A 23,781-nucleotide genomic window follows, 5' to 3' on the forward strand; every position below is an offset into this window, starting at 1 on the left:
CCATCTCTTCATAAAAAAAAATGTCACAGAACATTATAAACTAAAATGAGACATTTTTGTTTAATTATTTTCAGGAGGATGGTCAGGATTATTTTAGGCAGTGTGTTCACTTTTTACTTCCCTCCCTCTCCCTGATCAGATGTACACTCTAAATTCATTCCCTACTTCAGATCAAGGGAATTTCTGTCTTTAGCTGGAATAAATCAAACAAATGGCAAAACCTACTCTGTGAATTTTGGGAATTGGGTGGAAGATATGAAATATTTCAACTTGTAAGGATTTCTGCAGCAAGACAGGCAGTGTCCCTCAGTAAAGCTGCTGTTAAAGATGAATTTCTGTTCTGGCAGAGCATTAACATCTCCATACTGAGCTCATCTCTGTCACATCATTAAGGACAGAAAAGTTTTTTTATTGGGAGCACTCAATAGCTTTAACAGGGGCTCATCACAATTCCTGTGTCCCTTGGAGATGGAGTTTGATGGAGGAGAGAGCACAGGGGGACAGTCCCTGCTCTGCTCCCCACCCCAGTGCTGACACAAACCAGGATTTCAAAGGTTGCAGGGTTTTGGCACAGCTCTGCTCCTGCCTGCTGGACAAGGTTTTGTGTGCTTTAAAAATCATCTTTGTATTTCAGTGACCAAAAGAAGAGAAAAGCTTGGACTGGGCTGTAGAGAAGCAATGTGTCTAAATCCATTTATTACATTTACAGCTGGAGATGCTTCAGTCAGGAGAGAGCAAATAAAAGGAGGGATTTTGCAGAACCTTCACTTGCCAAAACATTTTGATGTTGGAGGTGGTGCAGTTCCTCACTGCTGTCCAGGGAACTGTGATTCCATTTTACTTTTTGGAGTAAATAACTGATGTGCTCCTTGCTCTGAAATCTGAAGCTGAACCCACCCTGCAACTTTGCATCCTTATCCTTTGCTTTTCTGGCACCACCACTGGGAATATGGAAGCATTTGAGGGTGCTAAAAATTAAACTGACTCCTCACCACCAGTTCTGATCCTGAGACTAATGTAGAGTTTTACTCCAGTCTGGGTTTTCTGTGGTTCATTTATTTTAAGTGCTCATGGTTGTACTTGCCTGGCACAAATAAGATTTTTGGAAGGTGGACCTTGTAATAAATAAAAACTGAGCATCACTGCTTGAACACACATCATCTTTTTAAATACAGATACTGGAAAAATCTTTGAATTAGAGAAGCACAAAGAGATTTTAAATTCCCAGTAGATTCCAGGTAAAAAAAAACAACTTTAAGTGATGCTGGACTCTTGTGACTTAATGATACTGGGTTGTGAAGCATGCTGTGGAAATTAAATAGTGAAAAAAATTACAAATTAGTTAATGAAAGTCTTGGTACTCAGTGAAAATCTAAGGGGTTACAGGATGGAATTGTTGCACTGTGCAGCTTTTTACTCTGGGAGGGAGCAAATATGGTGCTGGATTGAAAGCAGGAATGATCCAAGTTATTTCATTTGGGTTAAAAAGGATTTGGTGGTGTCTGCAGTTTATTACTGGTTAAGGAGGCAAATGTTTTCCTCCCCCTCCTAAAAATATGGTTTGTACCAAAGGTGTTACAGGCAGAGGTGGGGACAGAAAGCACAAGATAACCCAAATTTGTGGCTGTCTCATCCATAGTTCTGCACCTTTCTCAATTAACCCAAACTCGAGGAGCTTTTATGAACTCTTTGGTGTCAATCTTTAACCATCACAACACATTCTTTGGGCTTGGCTCATGGTTACCTCCAAGCCCCCATTTAAAACTGGACAAGTGTTGGCAGGACCTGGATCTCCTCAGCATTTCATTCACTGAACTGGCATTTCTGGGGTGAATTCCTGCCTTAGGGATCCACTTTTGCTGGCAGATGGTTTGTTGGACATTTCCCTGACTTAGCACAATGGCAGTTGGGAAGAGTTTTATTTAACAGGACAAAGGACACACTTTGGAGAGATATTTATTATTTTTAGAGTGAAGTGTTGTCTGGAAATTACAGCTGGAATGTTCTGGGCAAAACCTCAACGTTTTTACATTGTTTTTACATCTTTTGGCATATCAAAAAGTAGAAGAAAATAAAAGGTTTAAGAAAAACAACCCATTGTTGGTATGAAGTGACCCTGGTTGTGTTTAATTTCTTGTTTAGTGAGAATTCCTTCTGCTAAACAGTGTATAACCTCAGGTGAAGCTACCAGATTTTCCTAGAAAGCAGTTTGTAAAGAAATCTATTAGATAAACCTTTGTTTTTTCCTTTTTTTTTTGCCCTGCAGAGATATTACCTACAGCATTTCCTTGGAAGCTGTGACAACTCTGATTGTCTTCCTCTCCTGCCAGTTATTCCACAAAGAAATTCTACGAGAGAGCATCATTCACAAGTACCTGATGCATGGTCCATGGTATGTCCTGGGGGTACCTCATGGCAAAGCCAGTCCTTCTGGTGACATTTTTGGGGCTCTTTCCACTTAAAACCCAAAGGCAATAAAATGTGTTTTCTATCAAAACTCATTCTGCTCAAGAAAACCCCAAAGCACAAAGATTTGTGAAGCTGTCAGAAAGCTTCAAGTTTAAATCTCACTGCTCAGACTGCTTAGGATGCCAAGTTCATTGTTTTTGAGGGTGATTCCATGAACTTAGCTTTTATTTCTCAGAGTGGGTTTCTAGGTTCAGTTCTGGGTCTTTTTCTGTAACACTGCAGGCAAATGAAGCCAGAAATCTACTGATCCTGCTTGCAATGCAAATAAATATTAGCCCCTCAGCAGATTTCCAGTTGTTTTGTTTAAATGCTTTGTCAGGGTGGCTTTTACTCATTTTGGTCAGGCTACCATTCATCTTTTAACTTGAAATTCTATGCAGGCAGCTTTTTGGTGAATGTATCTATTTGCTGGTTGTTTGGTTTGGGTTTTTTATTTTCTGTAATTTCTAATTAGTGCAAGAGAGAGGAACTGTTCTGGGGTGGCAGGGCAGATCTCAGCCTGAAACTGCAGCAGAGCCTCAGTGTGTGGGGCTGAAATCTCTAGATGGAAGGAATTGAGGGTTTGGGGTAAAATGGGGAATGTTTGGGAGAACACGTTACCTGTTCTGTGTAACCAAAGCCTGGAGTGAACACTAAATAAATAGAATTTTTCTTTCCCTTGGGTAAGTATTATCCCAGTTGTCTCTTGAGGTAAAAGAATACAATGATTAAGTGATTGATTTGTGGTGAAAAGAGAGGGGTTTCTCCCCCTAAATTCTGCTCCTGTGAGACCCCAGCTGGAATATTGGCTCCAGGTCTGGTGTCCCCAGGAGGAGAAGGACATGGATCTGTTGGAATGAGTCCAGAGGAGGCCCCAAAGATGCTCCAGGGGCTGGAGCAGCTCTGCTGGGAGGAGAGGCTGAGGGAGCTGGGATTGTTCAGCCTGGAGAAGAGAAGACTCCATGGGGACCTCAGAGCTGCCTTCCCATTCCTGAAGGGAACCTCCAGGAAGGCTGCAGAGGGACTTTTCCCAAGAGTGCCCAGCAAGAGGAGAAGGGGAAATGGTTTGAAAGTGCAGGAGAAGAGGTTGAGGCTGGAGCTGAGGAAGAAGTTCTTCAGCAGGAGGGTGCTGAGACTCTGGAACAGATTGCCCAGAGAAACTGTATTAAAAAAGGAAAAAAAAAAAAAAGGCAGTTTCCGTGTCCCTGCTGTTGAAGCTGCTGCTGCAGAGCCCTTCTGAAGTCACTGCAGCTTTGCACTGGCCAAACCTTGATGTTCCTTTCCTTTCCAGTCTATTCCCAGGAACTCTGGGAGATTCAGTGTCTCTGTTCACACCACCCTTTGCACCCTGCCTGGGCTTTGTTGTGCCAATTTCTGCAAGTTGTGAGTCAACTCAAGCTGTTTTTATTTCTTTTTTTTTTTTTTCTCTCCTCCAGTCTCCCATACACCAGCAGACTTGTGAAAACTTTGCTGTATAATTTTATTAGACAAGAAAGAAGCCCTCCCCCAGGGACCCATCTCTTCCAGCAGCAACCAGATGGAGGAGGCCTCCTTTATGGGATTGCATCTGGGGTGGCAAGTGAGTCTTGTTTTCTTATAAACTATTTATATTTATGTATTAATATTCTTAGAAACTATACTTAAAACCACAAAGGTCAAGTGGTGCCTTCATGTGACCTCTCTTCTCACCTCCACATGTGTCATAACCCATTTCTTTTTCCACAAGTGATCCCAGTGTGGGTGCTGGGTGTAGCAAAGCTGTCCCCAGCCCTTCTTGCATTGTAACCATGGATGGTTCACCTTGAGATGTGTTGGAATTTGAAGCAATTCAGTCCTCAGGGACCCCTTCCTTTGCAACTTGGGGCAAAAGTAGCACTTAATTCCTATTTTTCTTTTCTTGAGAATTTTAAAAGAACCAACCCAGCCAAACAATGAGTGCCCTGCTTGATAAATCCCATGCTTCCAGTTATTTAAAATACTGTGAGATACTTTGATGTGCATATTGTATTTATTAAGATGGATGTGGGGAGCTGCTCTGGGGCTCTGCTTTGAGCAGAAGGTTGGACCAGGTGGTTTCAGGAGGTCCCTTCCAGTCTTAAGGATTTTGTGACAGAAGGGAGTGACCCAGGGAAGAATTTTTGTACCATCCTGCAGTGCCTTTCTCAGGAGGTTGACTTCTTCTTTGTCCTGAGACTGAGTCTGACCTTTTGTGGGTCAACTCTTTGCTGTTTATGTTGCCTGAAGACTCTCAAAGCCGTTTTTATTTGTGAAGAAAAAGGGAGTTTGTGTGTGTCTTATACTCTACACTGTGTTTTGGTTGGTGGTTGCTCTCTTCCCCCCACCAGATGTCTTATTCTTCTCCTACCAAATCCCATATTGAATCCAAAACACAGCACTAAAAAGACAAATTCCCTCTCCCAGCCAAAACCAGGAGAGTATTCCATATAAAAAATTCTTCCCTCTGATAAGAATAAAGTACATCATATTGCTTAATGTTCAAGGTATGTTTTGTTTTCTCCCAGTGAGCTGAGTAACATTTTCTGAGTGGGTTTCATTTAAACCTGATGCTCTTTATTTTGCTCTTTTGGGAAATCCATTCACTGGCAGCATTCCTTGGGGATATTAAAAGTTCAGGCTGGAAGTTCTCTGCCAGCAATATCTTTTCCAGTTGGTGACAATGTCCCTGGCTCTCCTCAGGGAGGCAGTAAAAGCACTTCTCTGCAACACCGGGAAGGTTACACACAGCTTACGTGCTGCTGGAACAGAATTCTCAGGGTTGGAAGGGACCTCGAGAAACCATTGAGTCCAACTCCTTTCTGGTTTCCAGTTTACACACTCCAGGGTGGACCCTGGCTTGTAAATGCAACACCAAACAAATGCTTGGTTTGCAGTTTATTTAAGCAGAGGAAAAAAAAATTAATGAGATGATTGCCTACAACCTTTTAACTTGAGACTCCCAGCAGGTACCTTCTCTTCCTTTTTCCCAGTTGCTAAAGAAAATAGCTCTTAAAATGCTTCTCTGAAGTGGTTTGCAGGATGTGGGTGAGCAGGTCTCAATGTCTGGTTTGATTTCTCTTCTTACCTGATGGTTTTGCTCTTGCTTAGAAGCAAGGTGCTTCCTATCAGGTAGGTAAATAGTTTACTCTGCATTATGTCACTTATTTATTGCCCATTATATGCCTTATTTATTGCCCATTATATGCCTTATTTATTACCCATTATATGCCTTATTTATTGCCCATTATGTCCCTAATTTATTGCCCATTATGTCCCTGATTTATTGCCCATCCAGACTGCCACCCCTCCTTCTCTCATCACTCATTCCTCTGATACCAGACCCCCCCCCCAGTGACATTTTCCTTCTTGCATATGGACTCTGCAGTTTTTTAGTACAAACTCTTTAGGTTTCTCTTCTTGTTTCTCCCTACACTCCCATCCCCTTCATCCCTCTTCAGCCCTTCTCTCAACAACTCCCTTTATTTCCTTCCACCTTGGTTTTCTTGCTTCTTCCACAAGCACCTGCAGTCCCAGATCTTCTCCCAGTACCTTCAGTTAAAGCTTTAAGTCCAAGAAAAAGAACTTTTTACTTTTTTTAGAAAAAGCTTTCTGATGTTCTGCATGGGAAAAGGGGGGAAAAATGAGTACCTCATCCTGCTGGAAAACAGAAATAATGTTTTCTTGTGTGGCCCAAAGAGTTGGTTAATGTTTCTCTTGTCTGGTTATTTATAAAATCTTGGATTATGGATAAAACTTGGACACAATAGGATTGGTAGAATAATTGGTATGTTTTGCTATCTGTAATATTTCAGGATTAATCCTTTGCAAGCCTTCATTTTGTAGAGCATCAGGAGCACAAGTGCAGTGCAGGTGAGAAGAAAGGAGAGCAAATTAATAATCTGTGTATGAAACAGAGGCAAATTTGGAGCAGATGTGGAAAACTCAGTCATGATTTCTGCACTCTGTTATTTTGTGTGTATTTTTTAATCTTTACTGAGTAAGAATTGAGAGACTGGAAAATGAACTGTTAAGGTGTTTAGTGGCTTAAATATCACATTATGAGTTTACTGAAACCATCTTATTTAGGATGAAAGGAGGTAGAATCCTGGCTTTCAGGAACATTTCTTTTTCATGGGCCAAAAGAAGGACTGTACTTAATTAGAAATTCTTTACCTTGATCCCAGTCACCTCCTATACCACCTATTGTGTTTTGTTCATTTTGTAATCACTTGCATGACAGCAGTAGATGAAGAAACTCTTGTAAACACTGGATTTTAAAGCCTTCCCCCCCCTTTCCTTCCTTGTGATTCAGCAGGAGTGATGAATAGACACGATATGAGCAGCAGTTTACCCTTTCCCACAGTTACCCTTCTGCTTCTCATCCTTTCCAGCCTGTTTTTTCCCCTCTCATGAGCCTCTTTAACCCTGAAACCGTTCAGCCAAGATCCTGGCACCAGTCACTTCTCCTTTGCCTGCATTCAAGTCCTTTTACACCAAATATCTTGCTTAGAATTGTCTTGCCAATCATGCTGCCCTCCAGTAGTTAAAGGAACAATTGGGGGTTTGGAAAGAAGGAGGGAAAACTGAAATTTGAGGTTTTTAACTTCATGAAGGACATTCTTCTAGGCTGAGTCAACTTTGTTTTGTCTTTGAAGCCTTTCTGTAGGTGAGCAAGATAGTTGTCCAGGGGCTGTTGGATCTGGTGGGATGCTGGTGATCTGTCTTACAGGCATCAGTATGCATGGCAGTAGGGATTTAGAACTCATTAGAAATGGGAAATTTATTTTCCTTGGTTCACAAGGTACATTGAACCAACTTGCCTTCAAAAGTATGTGTTTTTAAATAAGTTGTAAATCCCCTCTTCTTGTTTGTTTTTTTTTTTTCAGTATTGGCATTTGCCAGTTCATGGCCCACAGTTAAAGGCTTTTTGTGGGAGAGTAAAAAAATTTTATTAGCCATTTCTTGCAAATAAAATTGATATTTTCAAGCTGAGACTTCAGACTTTCCAAAGTGGGGGAATCCACCACTTCCCCTGGAAGACCATCCCAATGTCTGACTGTCCTCAGGGGGAAAAAATCTTCCTCTTGTGAATCAGAATCATCCCAGGAGCAACTTGTGCCCATTGCCCCTTGTCCCTTGTCTTGTCCATGGGACTCCTTGGAAACTGGGAATCTCCATCTTCTTTGGAGCCCTCCCTGAAGTCCTGGAACATGGTCAGAAGCAGGGTTCATCTTCATTAATGACCTCAGTAATTATCACAGCTGATCTGGCCCATGAATGGACTGGTGTAGCATTCACAGAAGTTTCAGAATTCAGTGTGTGCTGCTCAGGAAGGACTCTCTGTAATTTCTGTGCTTTTTGGTTGGAATTAAAACATTCCTGAGTACTTGGAGGGACCTGATGGTCTGTGTTGGACATCTGTGAGTTACACAGCTTGTCCTTTTTCTATTTCCTTTTTCCTTTTTCTATTTCCTTTTTCTTTTTCCTTTTTATATTTTTCTATTTTCTATGTTTGTATTTTCTTTCCTCCTGCTCTGTCCTCCTGCTCTTTCCTCCTGCTCTTTCCTCCTGCTCTTTCCTCCTGCTCTGTCCTCCTGCTCTGTCCTCCTGCTCTGTCCTCCTGCTCTGTCCTCCTGCTCTGTCCTCCTGCTCTGTCCTCCTGCTCTGTCCTCCTGCTCTATCCTCCTGCTCTGTCCTCCTGCTCTGTCCTCCTGCTCTGTCCTCCTGCTCTTTCCTCCTGCTCTTTCCTCCTGCTCTTTCCTCCTGCTCTGTCCTCCTGCTCTTTCCTCCTGCTCTGTCCTCCTGCTCTGTCCTCCTGCTCTGTCCTCCTGCTCTGTCCTCCTGCTCTGTCCTCCTGCTCTGTCCTCCTGCTCTGTCCTCCTGCTCTTTCCTCCTGCTCTTTCCTCCTGCTCTGTCCTCCTGCTCTGTCCTCCTGCTCTGTCCTCCTGCTCTGTCCTCCTGCTCTGTCCTCCTGCTCTGTCCTCCTGCTCTTTCCTCCTGCTCTTTCCTCCTGCTCTTTCCTCCTGCTCTGTCCTCCTGCTCTTTCCTCCTGCTCTGTCCTCCTGCTCTGTCCTCCTGCTCTTTCCTCCTGCTCTTTCCTCCTGCTCTTTCCTCCTGCTCTGTCCTCCTGCTCTGTCCTCCTGCTCTGTCCTCCTGCTCTGTCCTCCTGCTCTGTCCTCCTGCTCTGTCCTCCTGCTCTGTCCTCCTGCTCTGTCCTCCTGCTCTTTCCTCCTGCTCTTTCCTCCTGCTCTTTCCTCCTGCTCTTTCCTCCTGCTCTGTCCTGCTCTTTCCTCCTGCTCTTTCCTCCTGCTCTGTCCTCCTGCTCTGTCCTCCTGCTCTGTCCTCCTGCTCTGTCCTCCTGCTCTGTCCTCCTGCTCTGTCCTCCTGCTCTGTCCTCCTGCTCTGTCCTCCTGCTCTGTCCTCCTGCTCTGTCCTCCTGCTCTGTCCTCCTGCTCTATCCTCCTGCTCTGTCCTCCTGCTCTGTCCTCCTGCTCTGTCCTCCTGCTCTGTCCTCCTGCTCTGTCCTCCTGCTCTTTCCTCCTGCTCTTTCCTCCTGCTCTTTCCTCCTGCTCTGTCCTCCTGCTCTTTCCTCCTGCTCTGTCCTCCTGCTCTGTCCTCCTGCTCTGTCCTCCTGCTCTGTCCTCCTGCTCTGTCCTCCTGCTCTGTCCTCCTGCTCTGTCCTCCTGCTCTGTCCTCCTGCTCTTTCCTCCTGCTCTTTCCTCCTGCTCTGTCCTCCTGCTCTGTCCTCCTGCTCTGTCCTCCTGCTCTGTCCTCCTGCTCTGTCCTCCTGCTCTTTCCTCCTGCTCTTTCCTCCTGCTCTTTCCTCCTGCTCTGTCCTCCTGCTCTTTCCTCCTGCTCTGTCCTCCTGCTCTGTCCTCCTGCTCTTTCCTCCTGCTCTTTCCTCCTGCTCTTTCCTCCTGCTCTGTCCTCCTGCTCTGTCCTCCTGCTCTGTCCTCCTGCTCTGTCCTCCTGCTCTGTCCTCCTGCTCTGTCCTCCTGCTCTTTCCTCCTGCTCTTTCCTCCTGCTCTTTCCTCCTGCTCTTTCCTCCTGCTCTGTCCTGCTCTTTCCTCCTGCTCTTTCCTCCTGCTCTGTCCTCCTGCTCTGTCCTCCTGCTCTGTCCTCCTGCTCTTTCCTCCTGCTCTGTCCTCCTGCTCTGTCCTCCTGCTCTGTCCTCCTGCTCTGTCCTCCTGCTCTGTCCTCCTGCTCTGTCCTCCTGCTCTGTCCTCCTGCTCTTTCCATTTTTTTGGTGCTATGTTCTGCTTGCTAGGAGCACTTGCTTGGTTATCTTTGACTTCACAAGAAAACTATTCATGCATATTCAATATTTTCTGTGAAAATTGAAGGGGAGAAGGATTATTATGTAGCCCAATTTGTAATGCTTGAATTCAAAATTGTCAAAATACACAGACAAAAAACCAAAAAAGCTACTTTGATGATGTGTCTGTTATTTCTTCCAGTTCCACCAAGCTTTTTTTCTACTTACAAATATTTGAGGCTGGTTGGTTTTGCCTTCCAGAACCTTTTTCATGATGTGTCACAGATCTGGTGTGTGATCTGCAACACAAGTACAACCTTGTCTGTCTCCTGGATGCTTACTCAGTGTTTAATTGCCTCTTCATGCTCCCCACGAGGAAAAAGGAGATCTGAGACTTTTTTTTCCTCCCATTTCTCTCTCTTCATCTTCCTTCTCATTTCCAGTCCCTAACAGCATCATCCACTTCTCACTGCAATGCTGATAGGAGAAAGCTTGAGAGAAATGTCCAGATTTTTAACCTTCCTCTTAGTTTTTCTGGTGATGTGTCTGAACTGCAGCAAAAAATGTGCTCAAGTGCACATTTTGAGGCTGAGTAGTTGAGTAGTAAGAGCAGAGGAGCTGTGGCTCAGGCTGCCCAGCAAGTTGGGCTCTAGAGCAGCTTCCTCCTAACCCAAATCTCTCCTTGGATGCTCTGAGGATCAAAGGAGCTGAATTTCTGTCAAATTGGTGTTTGAGCACCCCCTCTAAGGGTCTTCATTGCCTTTTTCCACCAGATAAAACTCAATCTTCTGTCTTAATGCCAGGAAAACATTGCCTCTGGCACCAAGCTCTGCAGGCCAGGGATGTCTTCACTCTCCAGCTCTTAAACACCTCCTTTGACATCCTCTGTGGTGTTGTCTCTCTGCTTTTTTCTTGAAATCTGATTTATCTTTGTGGGTTTGAGTGATGGGAGAGGACAGAAGAGTTCCACAGCAGCTGCACTGCTGGTGTGGGGCCATGAAACTCCTGGGGCTTTTGCTCCCAAGAAGCTGAAAACCAGAAGAGTTGGTGTAAAATTAGTTAAGAAATTCCGGAGCAATCTCAGAAGCTTCAATGTATTTTTTGGTAGCAAACCACTGATGATTTAGAACTTTCTTTTATGGACTTTTGCTCTGGGACTCCTGCTTTTTTCAGAGGTACTGATGGCAATCCCTTCCCTGAAGAGCCATTTGTGCTGTAAGATCCTGGGCTCCATAGTTCTTGGAATTCTACCACTAGCACTGGTGAGACTTAACCACTCTTAGGAAGCACACAGGAGGTTTTTTCCTTTTTTCTGGAGAGGTGGACACAGCTGGGGACCCCAGACTGGTTTGGCTTGGAAGGGACCTTAAAGATTACCTAATCCAACACCTCCCACCAGCCCAGGTTGCTCCAAGCCCCATCCAACCTGACCTGAGACACTGCCAGGGATGGGGCAGCCACAGCTTCTCTGGGAAACCTGGCACAGGGGCTCAGCACCCCCAAATTAAAGAATTTTTTCCCAATGTTTAACCTAAATCTCCTTTTTTCCAAGTTTAAAACCTTTCCCCCTCACCCCATCCCTCCCTGCCCTTGTCCCCAGTCCCTCCCCAGCTTTCCTGGAGCCCCTTCAGGCACTGGAAGGTGCTCTAAGGTCTCCCTGCAGCCTTCTCTTCTCCAGCCTGAACAACCCCAACTCTCTCAGCCTGGCTCCAGAGCTGCTCCAGCCCTCCCAGCATCTCCAGGGCCTCCTCTGGACTCACTCCAACAGCTCCATCTCCTTCTGGGCTTGGGGACCCCAGAACTGGACCCAGCACCCCAGGGGGGTCTCCCCAGAGTGGAGCAGAGGGGGACAATCCCCTCCCTGACCCTGCTGGGGATGCAGCCCAGGACAGGGCTGGTTTCTGGGCTGCCAGCACATGTTGAGCTTCTCCTCACCCAGCACCTGATCATGGAATATTCAGAGTTGGAAAAAACCTTCAAGCTCATCCATTCCCACCCCCTTTCCATGGGCAGGGACACCTCCCACCAGCCCAGGTTGCTCCAAGCCCCATCCAACCTGACCTGAGACACTGCCAGGGATGGAGAATCCACAACTTTATGGATTTCTGAGTCTCTTAAATACTTGAGCCCAGGTTCTTCCCACCACCACAAACTTTCACTGTAGAACATTTCACTTGGAAACATCTGAAACTTAAATGGAGGCTGAATCTGTAGGTGCAGGAGGAATCAGTATAAATTTTGATTTTAAAGCCTCTTGACTGGCATCCTCTTGTCTAAACTCATTGTGTGCTGGAAGCTCTGCTGCTGTTGCCTCTTTTCCCACTCCCTCTCCATCTTTTCTCCTGCTCTGTGTGAGAGTTGAAGGTGTTTAGGGGAAGGACCAAGGGGTTTGCATGGAGCACAGCAAGGATGTGGTTCATGACTTAAAGCTTCTGATGTCTGTGGTCATCCAGATCATAATTGTAACCATCTGTCCCAGCTTCTTCCCTGGGAGTGCTGCAGCAAATGTCATGAGGTGTGGTGGTGATTTTATCTCCCTGACATTTTCTTATTTTGAAGTGATTTTTCTGTAATTCTTCAGGGGAAACTGCTTGTTAGAGGAAACCAAGAATCAAGGTGATCACTTGTAACAGCAAAAGCTTTTAGGCAGGAGAAACTGAGTTGAGTTTCAGCTTGGGCTGAGGGACAGTGATAAAGCATAACAGATTATATTTTTTAATTATTATTTCTTGTTCTGTGCCAAAATGGTTTTTGGGTCTGCTGATGGATTCAGTTCATCCAAAGCTGCATTTGTTGTTAAATTCCATGGTAGCTGCTTTCCTTTCATCCTCCTGCCAGATGTCTGCTTTATCTTTTTTTGGGGTGGGAATGTTTGGGGATCAGATCATGGCTGAAATTGTGTTTTAACCTTTTCCTCAAAGAACTCCTGAGGTCTGGTAGGTTATTTTTTAACATGTGAAAGAAGAGAATTATTTGTGTGATATCTGTTGGGCATGGACTACTGAAAGGAGCAGTTGTGGAAGTCTGAGGTGATGATCAGATTAGATCAAGTCCTAAAAAGCTTGATTTCCTTTACCAATCTTTTTGTCAGGGGAAAAGAGAAATTGCTTCACAGCTTCAATTAAAACATCCTGTGCCTTGGAAGGGGAGTGGAATTTAAGAAGAAAAAACCCCTAAAGATTATATTTTCACAGTTACAGACGTGGCAAGGAGATGAGGGAGGCAAAGTCTGTCACTGAAGTGAACAAGAAGAGCAGTGAGTTTGCTTACCTGTTAATCCCATTAAATCCTTAAAATAAACCCTTAAATTAACACAGCAGAACTTCCAAAATAAGTATACATCTTGCAGATAGAGCTTATGGTTTCCCCATCAGCAGGAGGTATTTTCATTTACATAACAGACCCAGTCTCATACATGATTTTGGTGTAAAAACAACCTTGATCTGTGGTGTCAGTTGGCTCAACTGCAAGGTTTAAATAAAAAATTAAGAAATTAATTTACTACAAGAGCTTGCAGGTGAACTCTTATTTCCTACTGGCACTTTGTTCCTTGCAGAAAGTGGGAGCTGGTTTGCCAGTGCATCAATCAGAAGAAGGTGGGTAATTAACTCCCATCTTAACCAAGTGATTAATGAAAGTAGAAAGATACAATTCTGGCTGCTGAATCCACATGGTTGAAAGGAATGTTGTGCTTTTAGGAGCTGACAGCCATGGGAGGTTCTGCATGGAGGCTCAAAGGGAGATGAATAAGAACACAAATGCCTGGGGAAGAGAATTGTGTGCAAGAGCCAGAACTCCAGATCAGGTGAAGGTTTCAATCTGGTGAACCTGAAAGACAAATAGTGGTGGGCATTAGGACACAGAATCATAGAATAATTTGGGTTGGACCTCCAAAGGTCACCCAGTCCAACCCCAGGGACACCCTCACCTAGATCAGGGTGCTCAGAGGCTCCTTGAACATCCCCAGGGATGGGGTTGAACATCCCCAGGGATGAGGTTGAACATCCCCAGGGATGAGGTTGAACATCCCCAGGGATGGGGTTGAACATCCCCAGGGATGGGGTTGAACATCCCCAGGGATGGGGCTGAACATCCCCAGGGATGAGGTTGAACATCCCCAGGGATGGGGCTGAACATCCCCAGGGATGGGGTTGAACATCCCCAGGGATGAGGCCTCAACCTCCTCCCTGGGCAACCTGGGACATTTTTCCACTGCCCTCATGGCACAGAATTTGTTCCTAACATCCTAAATCTGCTCTTATTTAATTTAAACCCCTTGCCTCTCATCCCATCACTCCAGGCCCTTGCACACACTCCCTCTCCAACCTTCCTGGAGCCCCTTCAGATACTTGAAATCTGCTTTTAGGTCTCCCTGCAGCCTTCTCTTCCCCAGGCTGAGCACCCCCAGCTCCCTCAGCCTCTCCTTGCAGAGAAGTTCCAAGATAATTTCCATAGCCTCCTCTGGACCTGCTCCATCAGGTCCTTGTCCTTCCTGAGGGCTCCAGGGCTGGATGCAGAACTCCAGGTGAGCTCATCTCAGACCTCTCTGGATCTGCTGGCCACAATTCTTCTGGTGCAGCCCAGGATGCAATTGGCCTTCTGAAGAGCATATTTAGATTTTTGCCTGTATGGATGGAGCTTTGATTTTGAGGACAGATTTCACAAATAGATGCATTTCAACAGCTTTAGTTTTTAATAAGGTTTTTTTTTTTCAGAGAGGGAAACTGTCTCTCTTTACATTTGAGCATAAAAAAGCCTGGAAGTCTTCCCCTTTTTATTTATTTTTAATTTCTATGGGTTATAGCTGTACTTGCTTGTTTTTTGTAGACCCATGGAGAAGCTGAACTGCAAAGACTGGACTAAGATTTAATGAAGCCTTTGACTCAAATCTTTGTCTTTAACCAACAAATATAACCCCCTTAATAAGATTAAAGCATAGTTATTTTTTACTTCATGTTCTCCCACAGCCAATAGGAATGAAATATCTTTCTGCCAAGCTGTACTTTCCAACACAAGGCTGAGAGTTTTACATAACCTGATAAATACCTCTTTTTTCCTTTTGAACCAAGCCATCAAAAACATTCTCCTCCTTTCTGTCAAAGGCTTCCCAGCCAAATTCCAGGAAAGCCAAACAGATCATGTGCTTAGCAGGGTGTCAGGAGAAACTCTCTTACCAGTTACAGGTTGAAGCTTTTATTTCCTTCTCCTGAAGCCACTTACTTTTGTTAAATACTTGAAAACATGATGGCATTTTTAAGTTGTGGGTATGTGGTAGCTGGAGTAGAGAGCAGTGAGCATTTCTTTTGGGCTTGTTTGTCAGTTTTCTAAAAAGTGGCATTTTCTAGAGTGATTCAACTTTGAGGGGGAAAGAAAAATAATATTAACTTGAAAAGAATGTGACACCTAGGAGTAGACATCCTGGTGAAAAGAATGGATGACTGAAAAAAAGAAATTGTTGGATTACCTGGAAATTTAGTTATTTATCCCTAGAGGAAAGTGTGAATTCTTGCTTCTCAGTAATTTGATTTTTTTTAATTTGCATTTTGAAGTTGCCCCAAGTCTGGAGCAAGTCTGTTCCAGCTGGGTCATGTTGGTTGATGGCTGAAACTCTCCAGGTGAGGGGACATGGCCAAAGGGACCTGCTGCTGGCTGGGGGGCTGCAGCCACTTTGGGGTGACAGAGCTTCACCCTGGTCATTCTGCCCCCATCTTACTGTGGGTCAAGGGCTGGAAAAATCAAAAAGAAAAGGCATTTTGTTGGGATCTGCTGTGCTAAAGATGTTCTGCTGCCCTAAAATGGTGGTGTTCCTGAGGGTGGCCACAAGAGGTGGTCTTGGAGTCTTGCCAGAACAGTTGTCATGTTGTCCTGGTGGTATGGACATGATCAAGGAATGGGTTGGGCTGGGACCTTAAGGGCCATGGGCAGGGACACCTCCCATCAGCCCAGGTTGCTCCAAGCCCCATCCAACCTGACCTGAGACACTGCCAGGGATGGGGCAGCCACAGCTTCTCTGGGAAACCTGGCACAGGGGCTCAGCACCCCCAAATTAAAGAATTTTTTCCCAATGTTTAACCTAAATCTCCCTTTTTCCAAGTTTAAAACCCTTCCCCCTGATCCCATCCCTCCCTGCCCTTGTCCCCAGTCCCTCCCCAGCTTTCCTGGAGCCCCTTCAGGCACTGGAAGGTGCTCTAAGGTCTCCCTGCAGCCTTCTCTTCTCCAGCCTGAACAACCCCAACTCTCTCAGCCTGGCTCCAGAGCTGCTCCAGCCCTCCCAGCATCTCCAGGGCCTCCTCTGGTGGTCTAGAAAGGGTCAGATGGTCAGACAGAGGGATGTAGGTGAAGTGTAATACCATACATGTGCTACCCAAAACATCTTCACGTGGCAAAATTTCCAAGAATTGTAATTCAAGAGGGGGCTTGGATGACTTGGATGTTGGCATCCAAAGGAAAATCTTTGTTTCACTGGGAAGAGTATTTGGTTCCTGAAATACAACTTGTGCTACCAGCTCCACAGCTGGAATACAGCTTTATTTATTTAATCCTTCATCAACAAATAGTTGTGTTTAATAAAACTAAACCTTGGAAAGTTAGAGCTGTGTGTGTTTTCCTCCATGGAATGTGAGAAATATGGATACATGAGAACACGTGTTGGATGAGCAGCTGAGGGAGCTGGGGGTGTTGATCCTGGAGCAAAGGAGGCTGAGGGGAGAGCTTCTGGCTCTCTGCAACCCCCTGAGAGGAGGTTGGAGCCAGGGGGGGTCGGGCTCTGCTCCCAAGGAAGAAGGGATGGGAGAAGAGGAATTGAGCTGGAGGTTTAGATTGGAGCTTGGGAAGAATTTCTCCCTGGCAAGGGTTGTCAGGGCCTGGCCCAGGCTGCCCAGGGCAGGGCTGGAGTCCCCATCATTCCTGGAGGGATTTCCAAGCCCTGGAGCTGTGGTGCTGAGGGCCATGGGGCAGTGGTGGCCTTGGCAGGGCTGGGTTAAGGGTTGGAGTTGATGCTCTCCAAGGTTTTTTCCAACCAAAATGATCCTGGGATTCCCAGGCAGCAGCATTTGGGCACAGGGTAGGTGAGCTCTGCAGTTAAGCCACTCTCCACAACCATCTCCTAAAATCTGCCAGCCCAGGCAGTGAATCCCAGGAGCAAGATTTGTGGGCTTGGAAAAGGAGTGGAAACATCTCCAGAACATGGGCTGCTCATTGCCACCATGAGAAGACACTACAGGAGTTTTGCTTTGCATCAATAATTCTGTCTTGGTCACTTTGAGTTGTCCTGGTTGGAAAAGTCCTTTAAGATCAGTAGTGGGTTAATGGTTGGACTGTGTGAGCTTCAAGGTCTTTTCCAACCAGAACAATTATGAGAGGCTGGAGAAGAAGCCACAGCTCTTATCCCATGAGTTTCCCTGAATTCCTTCTGATCCTTTCCATCTTCTCTTTCTGTCCTGTAAGGTGGAGAGCACAGGTATGAGATGGAGCTGGGAGGCAGAGGAGATGCAGAGGGGAGGATGGCTGCTGTCTCTACCTCAGGTGCCACTTGGCTTGCTGAAATCTCCTGCCTGGATAAATGACTCTTTTTGTGGGCATAAAACCATTCCTGATGGGAATGAGGCCACAGAGTGAATGCTGAACAAGCTTTGTCGAGGTCTCATTAGGGGCTTGCTCCTGCCAAATGGAGAGCCTGTGGGTCTGAGAGGCTTTTGTACATTCTTATTTTCTCTGTGAACAAATGTTTTCATGTTTGGCCTTCCTAGATAGCTTTCTGGAGAGGCTTTTTTCCTTCGTGCCAAGCTTTGCCCTTTTTCCCATTCCTTTGGGAGCCTTTGGTGGGGTTGGGAGGCGAGCGGTATCGGGGGAACGGCCGCAATGGAAGGGACAGATTTTCCTTGGCTGAGATCCAAAGCTTTGTTTTCCTGTTGTGGATATGAACACTGCCAGAGCTGAGACCTTGTCACTCTGCTGCTGAATAGGGGAGGCAGGAAATTTGGAAATGAGGGGTTTGTAGGAGAGTTGTGGTCAGGAACAGGACAAGGTTTTCTGTCGAGATGAAAAATCTCATTCTGAGTCGAAACTCTGGAAGAATTCCTAGTGATTGTTCAAAGCCTTCATTTCTTGCATTCCTGCTGCTGTTTTGGATTTGGGGGAACATTTATTTTTTTTTGCTCTGAAAGGGTTGTCAGACATTGAAATAGCCTGCCCAGGGCAGTGCTGGAGTCACCATCCCTGGAGGGATTTCAGTGGACCTGGATCTTAGGGACGGGGTTTAGTGGTGAGCTTATGGTGTTGGGCTGCATGATCTTGAGGGGCTGTTCCAACTGTGGTTCTGTGCTCAGCATCTTCAGAACAAGCACACAGACCTGTAGTCTAACTCTGCCTGAGCTAAAAACTTCCACTTTCCCCTTAGCTTCAGTTCACACAAAGCCCTGACATGAAGGGAGCTGAATTTCTGCTGCAGTCAACATTCAAAATGGATTTATGTCCATTTATTTCTGCCATGCACATACATAAGGCTTCTGTATTTACTCTTTGCTCTAGAACATTAAGTTTTAACATGTGGGGGGCAACGTAGAAGTTTTCAGGGTGCTTGAGTGTGCAAGACACCTATCAGTAATTTTTTCAGGTCAGCCTCAGCTGCCACTTAACAAGATTTCAGTGATGTATTTAAGGTTGGCTTCTCAGCTTTATTTTCCACTTCACATCATGTGAATGCACCTAAAACGTGTCAGTGTTTCTCAGAAACCCTCTTCCTGGAGCACCTGGTGATGATAATGGGGGTGCCTGGGGCTCTCAGGATGTTCTGCATCAGATCTTGGGTTCCACCATGAGAGCTGGGAGCATCTGGTGACTTTTCTGTCTGCAGTGAGCAGTGTCCACACAAGGGAGGTGCCCTGGTGTGTGTGTGGCTCAAGAATTTTAGGAAGGGGCAGCAGGAAGGGCTGATGCAGAGGTTTGTCTTTCATTTTCTTTTGGGATTTTTTTCTTTTCTTTTAAAGGATTAGGAAGCTGAAGTCTTGCCTTTCTGTTTTTTTAATGGAGAAGTCCTCCTCTTAAAATTGTTGTAATTTTTTCTCCTACCAAATACAGGAACATGTGCCCATCTTTCCTCCACTTGCTGAGGCTCAGGGGATGCTGCTTGGGGGAGTGACAGAATCCTCCACTTTTCCATCTGAAGTAACCAAATTTGATTTGTTCTGCCATTCAGTATGGAAATCTATCCCACTGAGAAACCCTGAGATGTCTGTCATGTGGAAAAACCATAGGATGGCTAAGGTTGGAGGGGACCTCAAAGCTCCTCCATTACCACCCCCTTTCCATGGGCAGGGACACCTCCCACCAGCCCAGGTTGCTCCAAGCCCCATCCAACCTGACCTGAGACACTGCCAGGGATGGGGCAGCCACAGCTTCTCTGGGAAACCTGGCACAGGGGCTCAGCACCCTCAAATTCAACAATTTCCTCCTCATCTCCAACCTCACTCTCCCCTTTCTCTCCAAGTTTTAACCCATTTCCCTTCTCCTCTCCCTACCCCCCCCGTGTCCAAAGCCCTCCCCCAGCTTTCTTGGAGCCCCTTCAGATATTGGAAGGTTGCTCTGAGCTCACCTGGGAGCCTCCTCTTCTCCAGGCTGAACAACCCCAATCCCTCAACCTCCCTGGCTTCCCAGGGAGGTGCTCAGCCCTCTGAGCATTTGAGTGCCTCTGCTCTGGACACCTTCCAGGAGCTCTGTGTCCTTCTGCTGTTGGGGACTCCAGAACTGGACCCAGCACCCCAGGGGGGGTCTCAGCAGAGCAGAGGGGCAGAATCCCCTCCCTTGACCTCTGTCTGTGCTTCTGCTGATGCAGCCCAGGACGTGGTTGGTTTCTGACAGCTCATGTTGAGCTTCTGGTCTCTCTCTCTTCTTCTTCAACTCTTTCTGCTTAGGGAAAGTGTTGGATAACATGAGGGGAAAGGCCAAGATTCCAGTTTTCACTGCATCCTGGAATATGAGCTTGGTTTGAACCCTCGCGTAAGGGAGGATTTATGACTCCTTTTGAACAAACTAATTTCAGCAGATCTGAATTAAGGCTTAAATCAAGGAGGACTTTGCAGGCAAAACCTCCCAGCTGGTCCTTGACCATGGCAATCATCTCATATCTGCCTGAATCCATTGCTTTGTGAAAAGAAAGTCCAAAAAAGTGGGGAAAAGGATTAGCCAGTAGAATATATGAGAAGTGAATTATTTGCTGAGAACCATCTTAGTAGTAGTTTTTCCTCTGTATTCTTCAGGTAAATCCTGCATTAGATGTATCAGGTTTACAGACTTTTCAACTGGCAAAGGAATGTGTCAGTTCTGTGAACAGAAATTTACATAGAGGCTCACAAACCTGAAGCTTTTTTTTTTTTTCCAAAAGTATCAGCTGATTTTACATTACTCCCTGAATACTTTGAAGCTTTTGTGCAAACATATCAGAATCTCTGCAGTTCAAAAGAGGTCCAGACCCTGAGGATGGGCATTAATGAACATAGGTCACAGTGGCAAATTCTAAGGTGGGTGGTGTAAAAACCATGGCAAAGGCCATGGATTTCTGGCTGTGGTGCTGATTTTGGGCTGTGGTTATGCACAAACACTCCTTGTAGTTGTATCCCAGGAGGTTCAGCAGGCATCTTTGGAGGTGAGAGCCTAAACTTTAATTTTTATAGCTTTAGCAAAGTTATGAGTGCTTGTAGAGAAAAAGGGACACTTCTGGAGGATGCTCTAGAGTTTGTAGTGGTGGAAGAAATAGAGGAGCTTTTCATTTTTCCAGTTTACCAAGTGGAATTTGAGGTTTTTTGGTGTTTTTTAAGCCATTATATTGAAAATTATCAGAACCCCCCAATTAGAACAAATGTAAACTCACAATACTTAAGCATTTGAAGAAGGAAGGTGGTGCAGCCTTCTAGTTATAGCCCAGGGATGTTGTGTGGAACAAAACACATGGAATATTTTCATGTCTGGTGGGACCACTGTGAGAAAATGTCTCCAGGCACTTCGCTCCTGAAGTGACATCTTCAAATTAAAGAGCTGAAAGCTAGAGGTGCAATTTCATTTTTTCTCAGTATCTAGGTGTTTAAATAAAAATACCAAGACCTTGTGTTTCTGTAGTCAACTTGGGTCTTTTGTGTGAAGTGTTTTTTCTTCCAGAGGAGCATGGCAAATGGAAGAAGCTGATGTGCATGAGAAATTGCCTCTATGGGAAGCTGTTCTTGTAGAATTTCAGAGGCTCTAAAATATAACTGCTATAAAAAAAAGTGGCTGGGAAATACAATAAAAATAGACAGGTCTTGAAATGTGATGTTTAACAGCAAAAAAAAAAAAAAAAAGAGTTGTACAACTGCAAATATCTAACCAGCAACAGCACTTGTGGTAGGTCATGGAATAAAGATTCCTCTGGGTTGGAAAGGAAGAGCAAGTAGTTGTAAAGCTAAAGGTTCACTGCCACAAACTCCTGTGTTCCCTTTATCCAGAGGGTTTGGTAGGAATCCTTCCCCTCATCCTTCCATGTCCTTATCCAGAGTCCCTCCCCAGCTTTCCTGGAGCCCCTTCAGGCACTGGGAAGTGCTCTGAGGTCTCCCTGCAGCCTTCTCCAGGCTGAAGAGTTTTCGTTTTGGGGATTGTTTGTGCTGTTATTTCTATTAAAGGATAAATCAGGGATTTGCACAAGATCTCCTCAAGGTAGTGGTTGTTGCTCCTCGGTCAGAGCAGCCTTGGAGCTGGACAGAAGCTGCAGAGCCTCTGATTTTTGTAACATTTGTTGGACAGGAATGAGATGGAGTGTAGGTAAGAGACCTGCTCATCAGGGAAGGGCTTTCTGCAGCTGAAAGTGAAGCATTTTACACTTCTGCAATTAAAATGTCCTGAAGTCATCTTAGCACAGATGGAACATGTGCTCATGAGCCACCTTCCTATTCTTGCCCAACCTTTTCTTGAATTTTTCTGTCAACTTCACGTTTCCAATGGCTCCTGTCATGCTTTTTTTTTTTTTTTTTTTTTTTGTTACAATTGCTCTCTTGCTTAGAATTGCTTGTTAGAGAAAATGTCTGTACTTTTTACTTTCTGTATCTCAAGTTCTGAATCACTCTGGAGCTTTGCAGAAGTTGTGCTCTTTCCCAGCTGAACAAATTTCAGCTGCTGGGAGAGTTCTAAACCAAAATCTTGGTGTGGCAGCACCAAGTGATTTCATTGCAGCATCAAAATCAACAAATTCAGGGGAAAAATGAGTGAGTGGGGCTGATCTGAGTGCATTTACCATTTGTGCCCATGCTATTTCTTCAACTAAAAATTACATCATGCTTAATACAGGCTCTGTGGGGACTGTGGAAGTTTACTAAATAAATGCATTAATTGATAAGAAGGAATCAAAAAGCAAACTTGGAAGAGTCTTATCTCTTCCTCCTCTGTTTTTCTGTTCCCTTGGTGCCCTCTCTACTTCTAAAAGTCTCTCAGAAATTATAGTTTATGTGAGGATAAAATGTAATAATTTTTAGCTCAATCCACTAAAATACTATAAATGTAATGCCATGAAGCTCGCCTGCTCAGGTTGGTGATTTGTCACACACCTTGTAGCTCCTTGTGGACTTTTTCTTCTTGCTAAACAGAAACCACTGCTCTTTGCCATTTGTATTTTCACTGGAAGTGGGGGGAGGGTAAGAAAACAAAACCTGGTGAGCTTTTGCAGTTTGTGTGTTGGAAAATAACATGTTCTCAATCACTGCTACAGTGTTTCTCTTCCTGTCTTTTTTTTTTAATAGCATCTTTTTTTTTTTTTCTTTTTTACCCCCCTCTGTTTTGCTTTCTCTCTTCCCACCCCAACCACCATCAGTCCCTTCAAACTCATGACATGCCCTCAATATTTCAAGTCCTTTTTCAAGTCATTTCAGCAGCTTACTAGGATGTCAACAAGTGACATATTGGCAGATTGCAGCAATCAATTCATATAAAGCATGTAAACTGTGTAAAACCTTGCTGTGGCATCTTTTTAGAGCTCTCCAGTTAATTAAATCTCAATTAACTTTCCAACCTGGTTTGGCACAGACTTGCAGCAAGCTCAAGGTGACAACCTGAAATCCTTGCAAACCTCCTGGAGGAGTTCATCCCTTCTTTGTGTGGGACTGACATTTTTTTCCCTGTCACTTCAGGCACTCTAAAGGAATAATGACTGCCTAAAGGAAAATTTATAGCTCTGTCTGGCTGGTGTGGGTGTCATGCCAGACATAATTCCTTCTGAAGTGTGGTGTCCGTTCTGGAAGTTGTCACTGAATCCTTTCTCAGGCATAGGAAGGGATTTTACAACCCCCTGAAATGCCAAATGCTTTCAACTAAAATTGAATGTGGTCCACTCTCCATAAATTATAACCATGCCTGCCTGTGGGTGTCTTATCATTAAACTCTTCTGGCTGTGTGGGAGGCAGTAAAAGCTTGGGATATAATAGCTGATGTGTATTGTACATGGTATTTTCTTAAAAAAAAAATTTCTTCTGGCTGTGTTTTGGAGCCTTTTCATCCACATCATCTTCAAATCAATTAATGCTGGGTTGGCTCAAAGGGATATTAATTAAAGAGGACTGTGTCTTGTTTTGGTTTTCTCTTTGGGGCTTGGGCCAAGGGGTAATAAAAAATTAGGTAATGAGGTCCAGGGGCTCTGCTGAGTATGTGAGGTACATTTCTGCAACTCTATGCTGATTTTAGGTGTTGGAGATTGAACTGAGGCTTTTGCAGCAATAACTGTGTTGGAGCATTCACCTCTGCTCCTGTGAGACCCCACCTCAAGCACTGCCTCCAGATCTGGTGTCCCCAGGAGGAGAAGGACATGGATCTGTTGGAATGAGTCCAGAGGAGGCCGCAAAGATGCTCCAGGGGCTGGAGCAGCTCTGCTGGGAGGAGAGGCTGAGGGAGCTGGGATTGTTCAGCCTGGAGAAGAGAAGACTCCATGGGGACCTCAGAGCTGCCTTCCCATTCCTGAAGGGAACCTCCAGGAAGGCTGCAGAGGGACTTTTCCCAAGAGTGCCCAGCAAGAGGAGAAGGGGAAATGGTTTGAAAGTGCAGGAGAAGAGGTTGAGGCTGGATGTGAGGAA

At 45.1% G+C, this 23,781-nt stretch overlaps 1 protein-coding gene across 3 annotated transcripts in view; it reads left to right on the top strand.

Annotated features, from left to right (window-relative positions):
• The window catches only part of DYM (dymeclin), a 164,898-nt gene that overhangs the window by 23,568 nt on the left and 117,549 nt on the right, over positions 1 to 23,781 (top strand). For all 3 annotated transcript variants that reach the window (XM_071731262.1, XM_071731264.1, XM_071731263.1), the window contains exons 7-8: positions 2,267 to 2,392; positions 3,885 to 4,027. In XM_071731262.1, coding sequence (XP_071587363.1) covers positions 2,267 to 2,392; positions 3,885 to 4,027 — 269 coding nt within the window. The remainder of the gene's footprint in view (positions 1 to 2,266; positions 2,393 to 3,884; positions 4,028 to 23,781) is intronic.

Source organism: Heliangelus exortis, chromosome Z, assembly GCF_036169615.1.
Source record: "Heliangelus exortis chromosome Z, bHelExo1.hap1, whole genome shotgun sequence".
NCBI classification, from domain to species: domain Eukaryota; kingdom Metazoa; phylum Chordata; class Aves; order Apodiformes; family Trochilidae; genus Heliangelus; species Heliangelus exortis.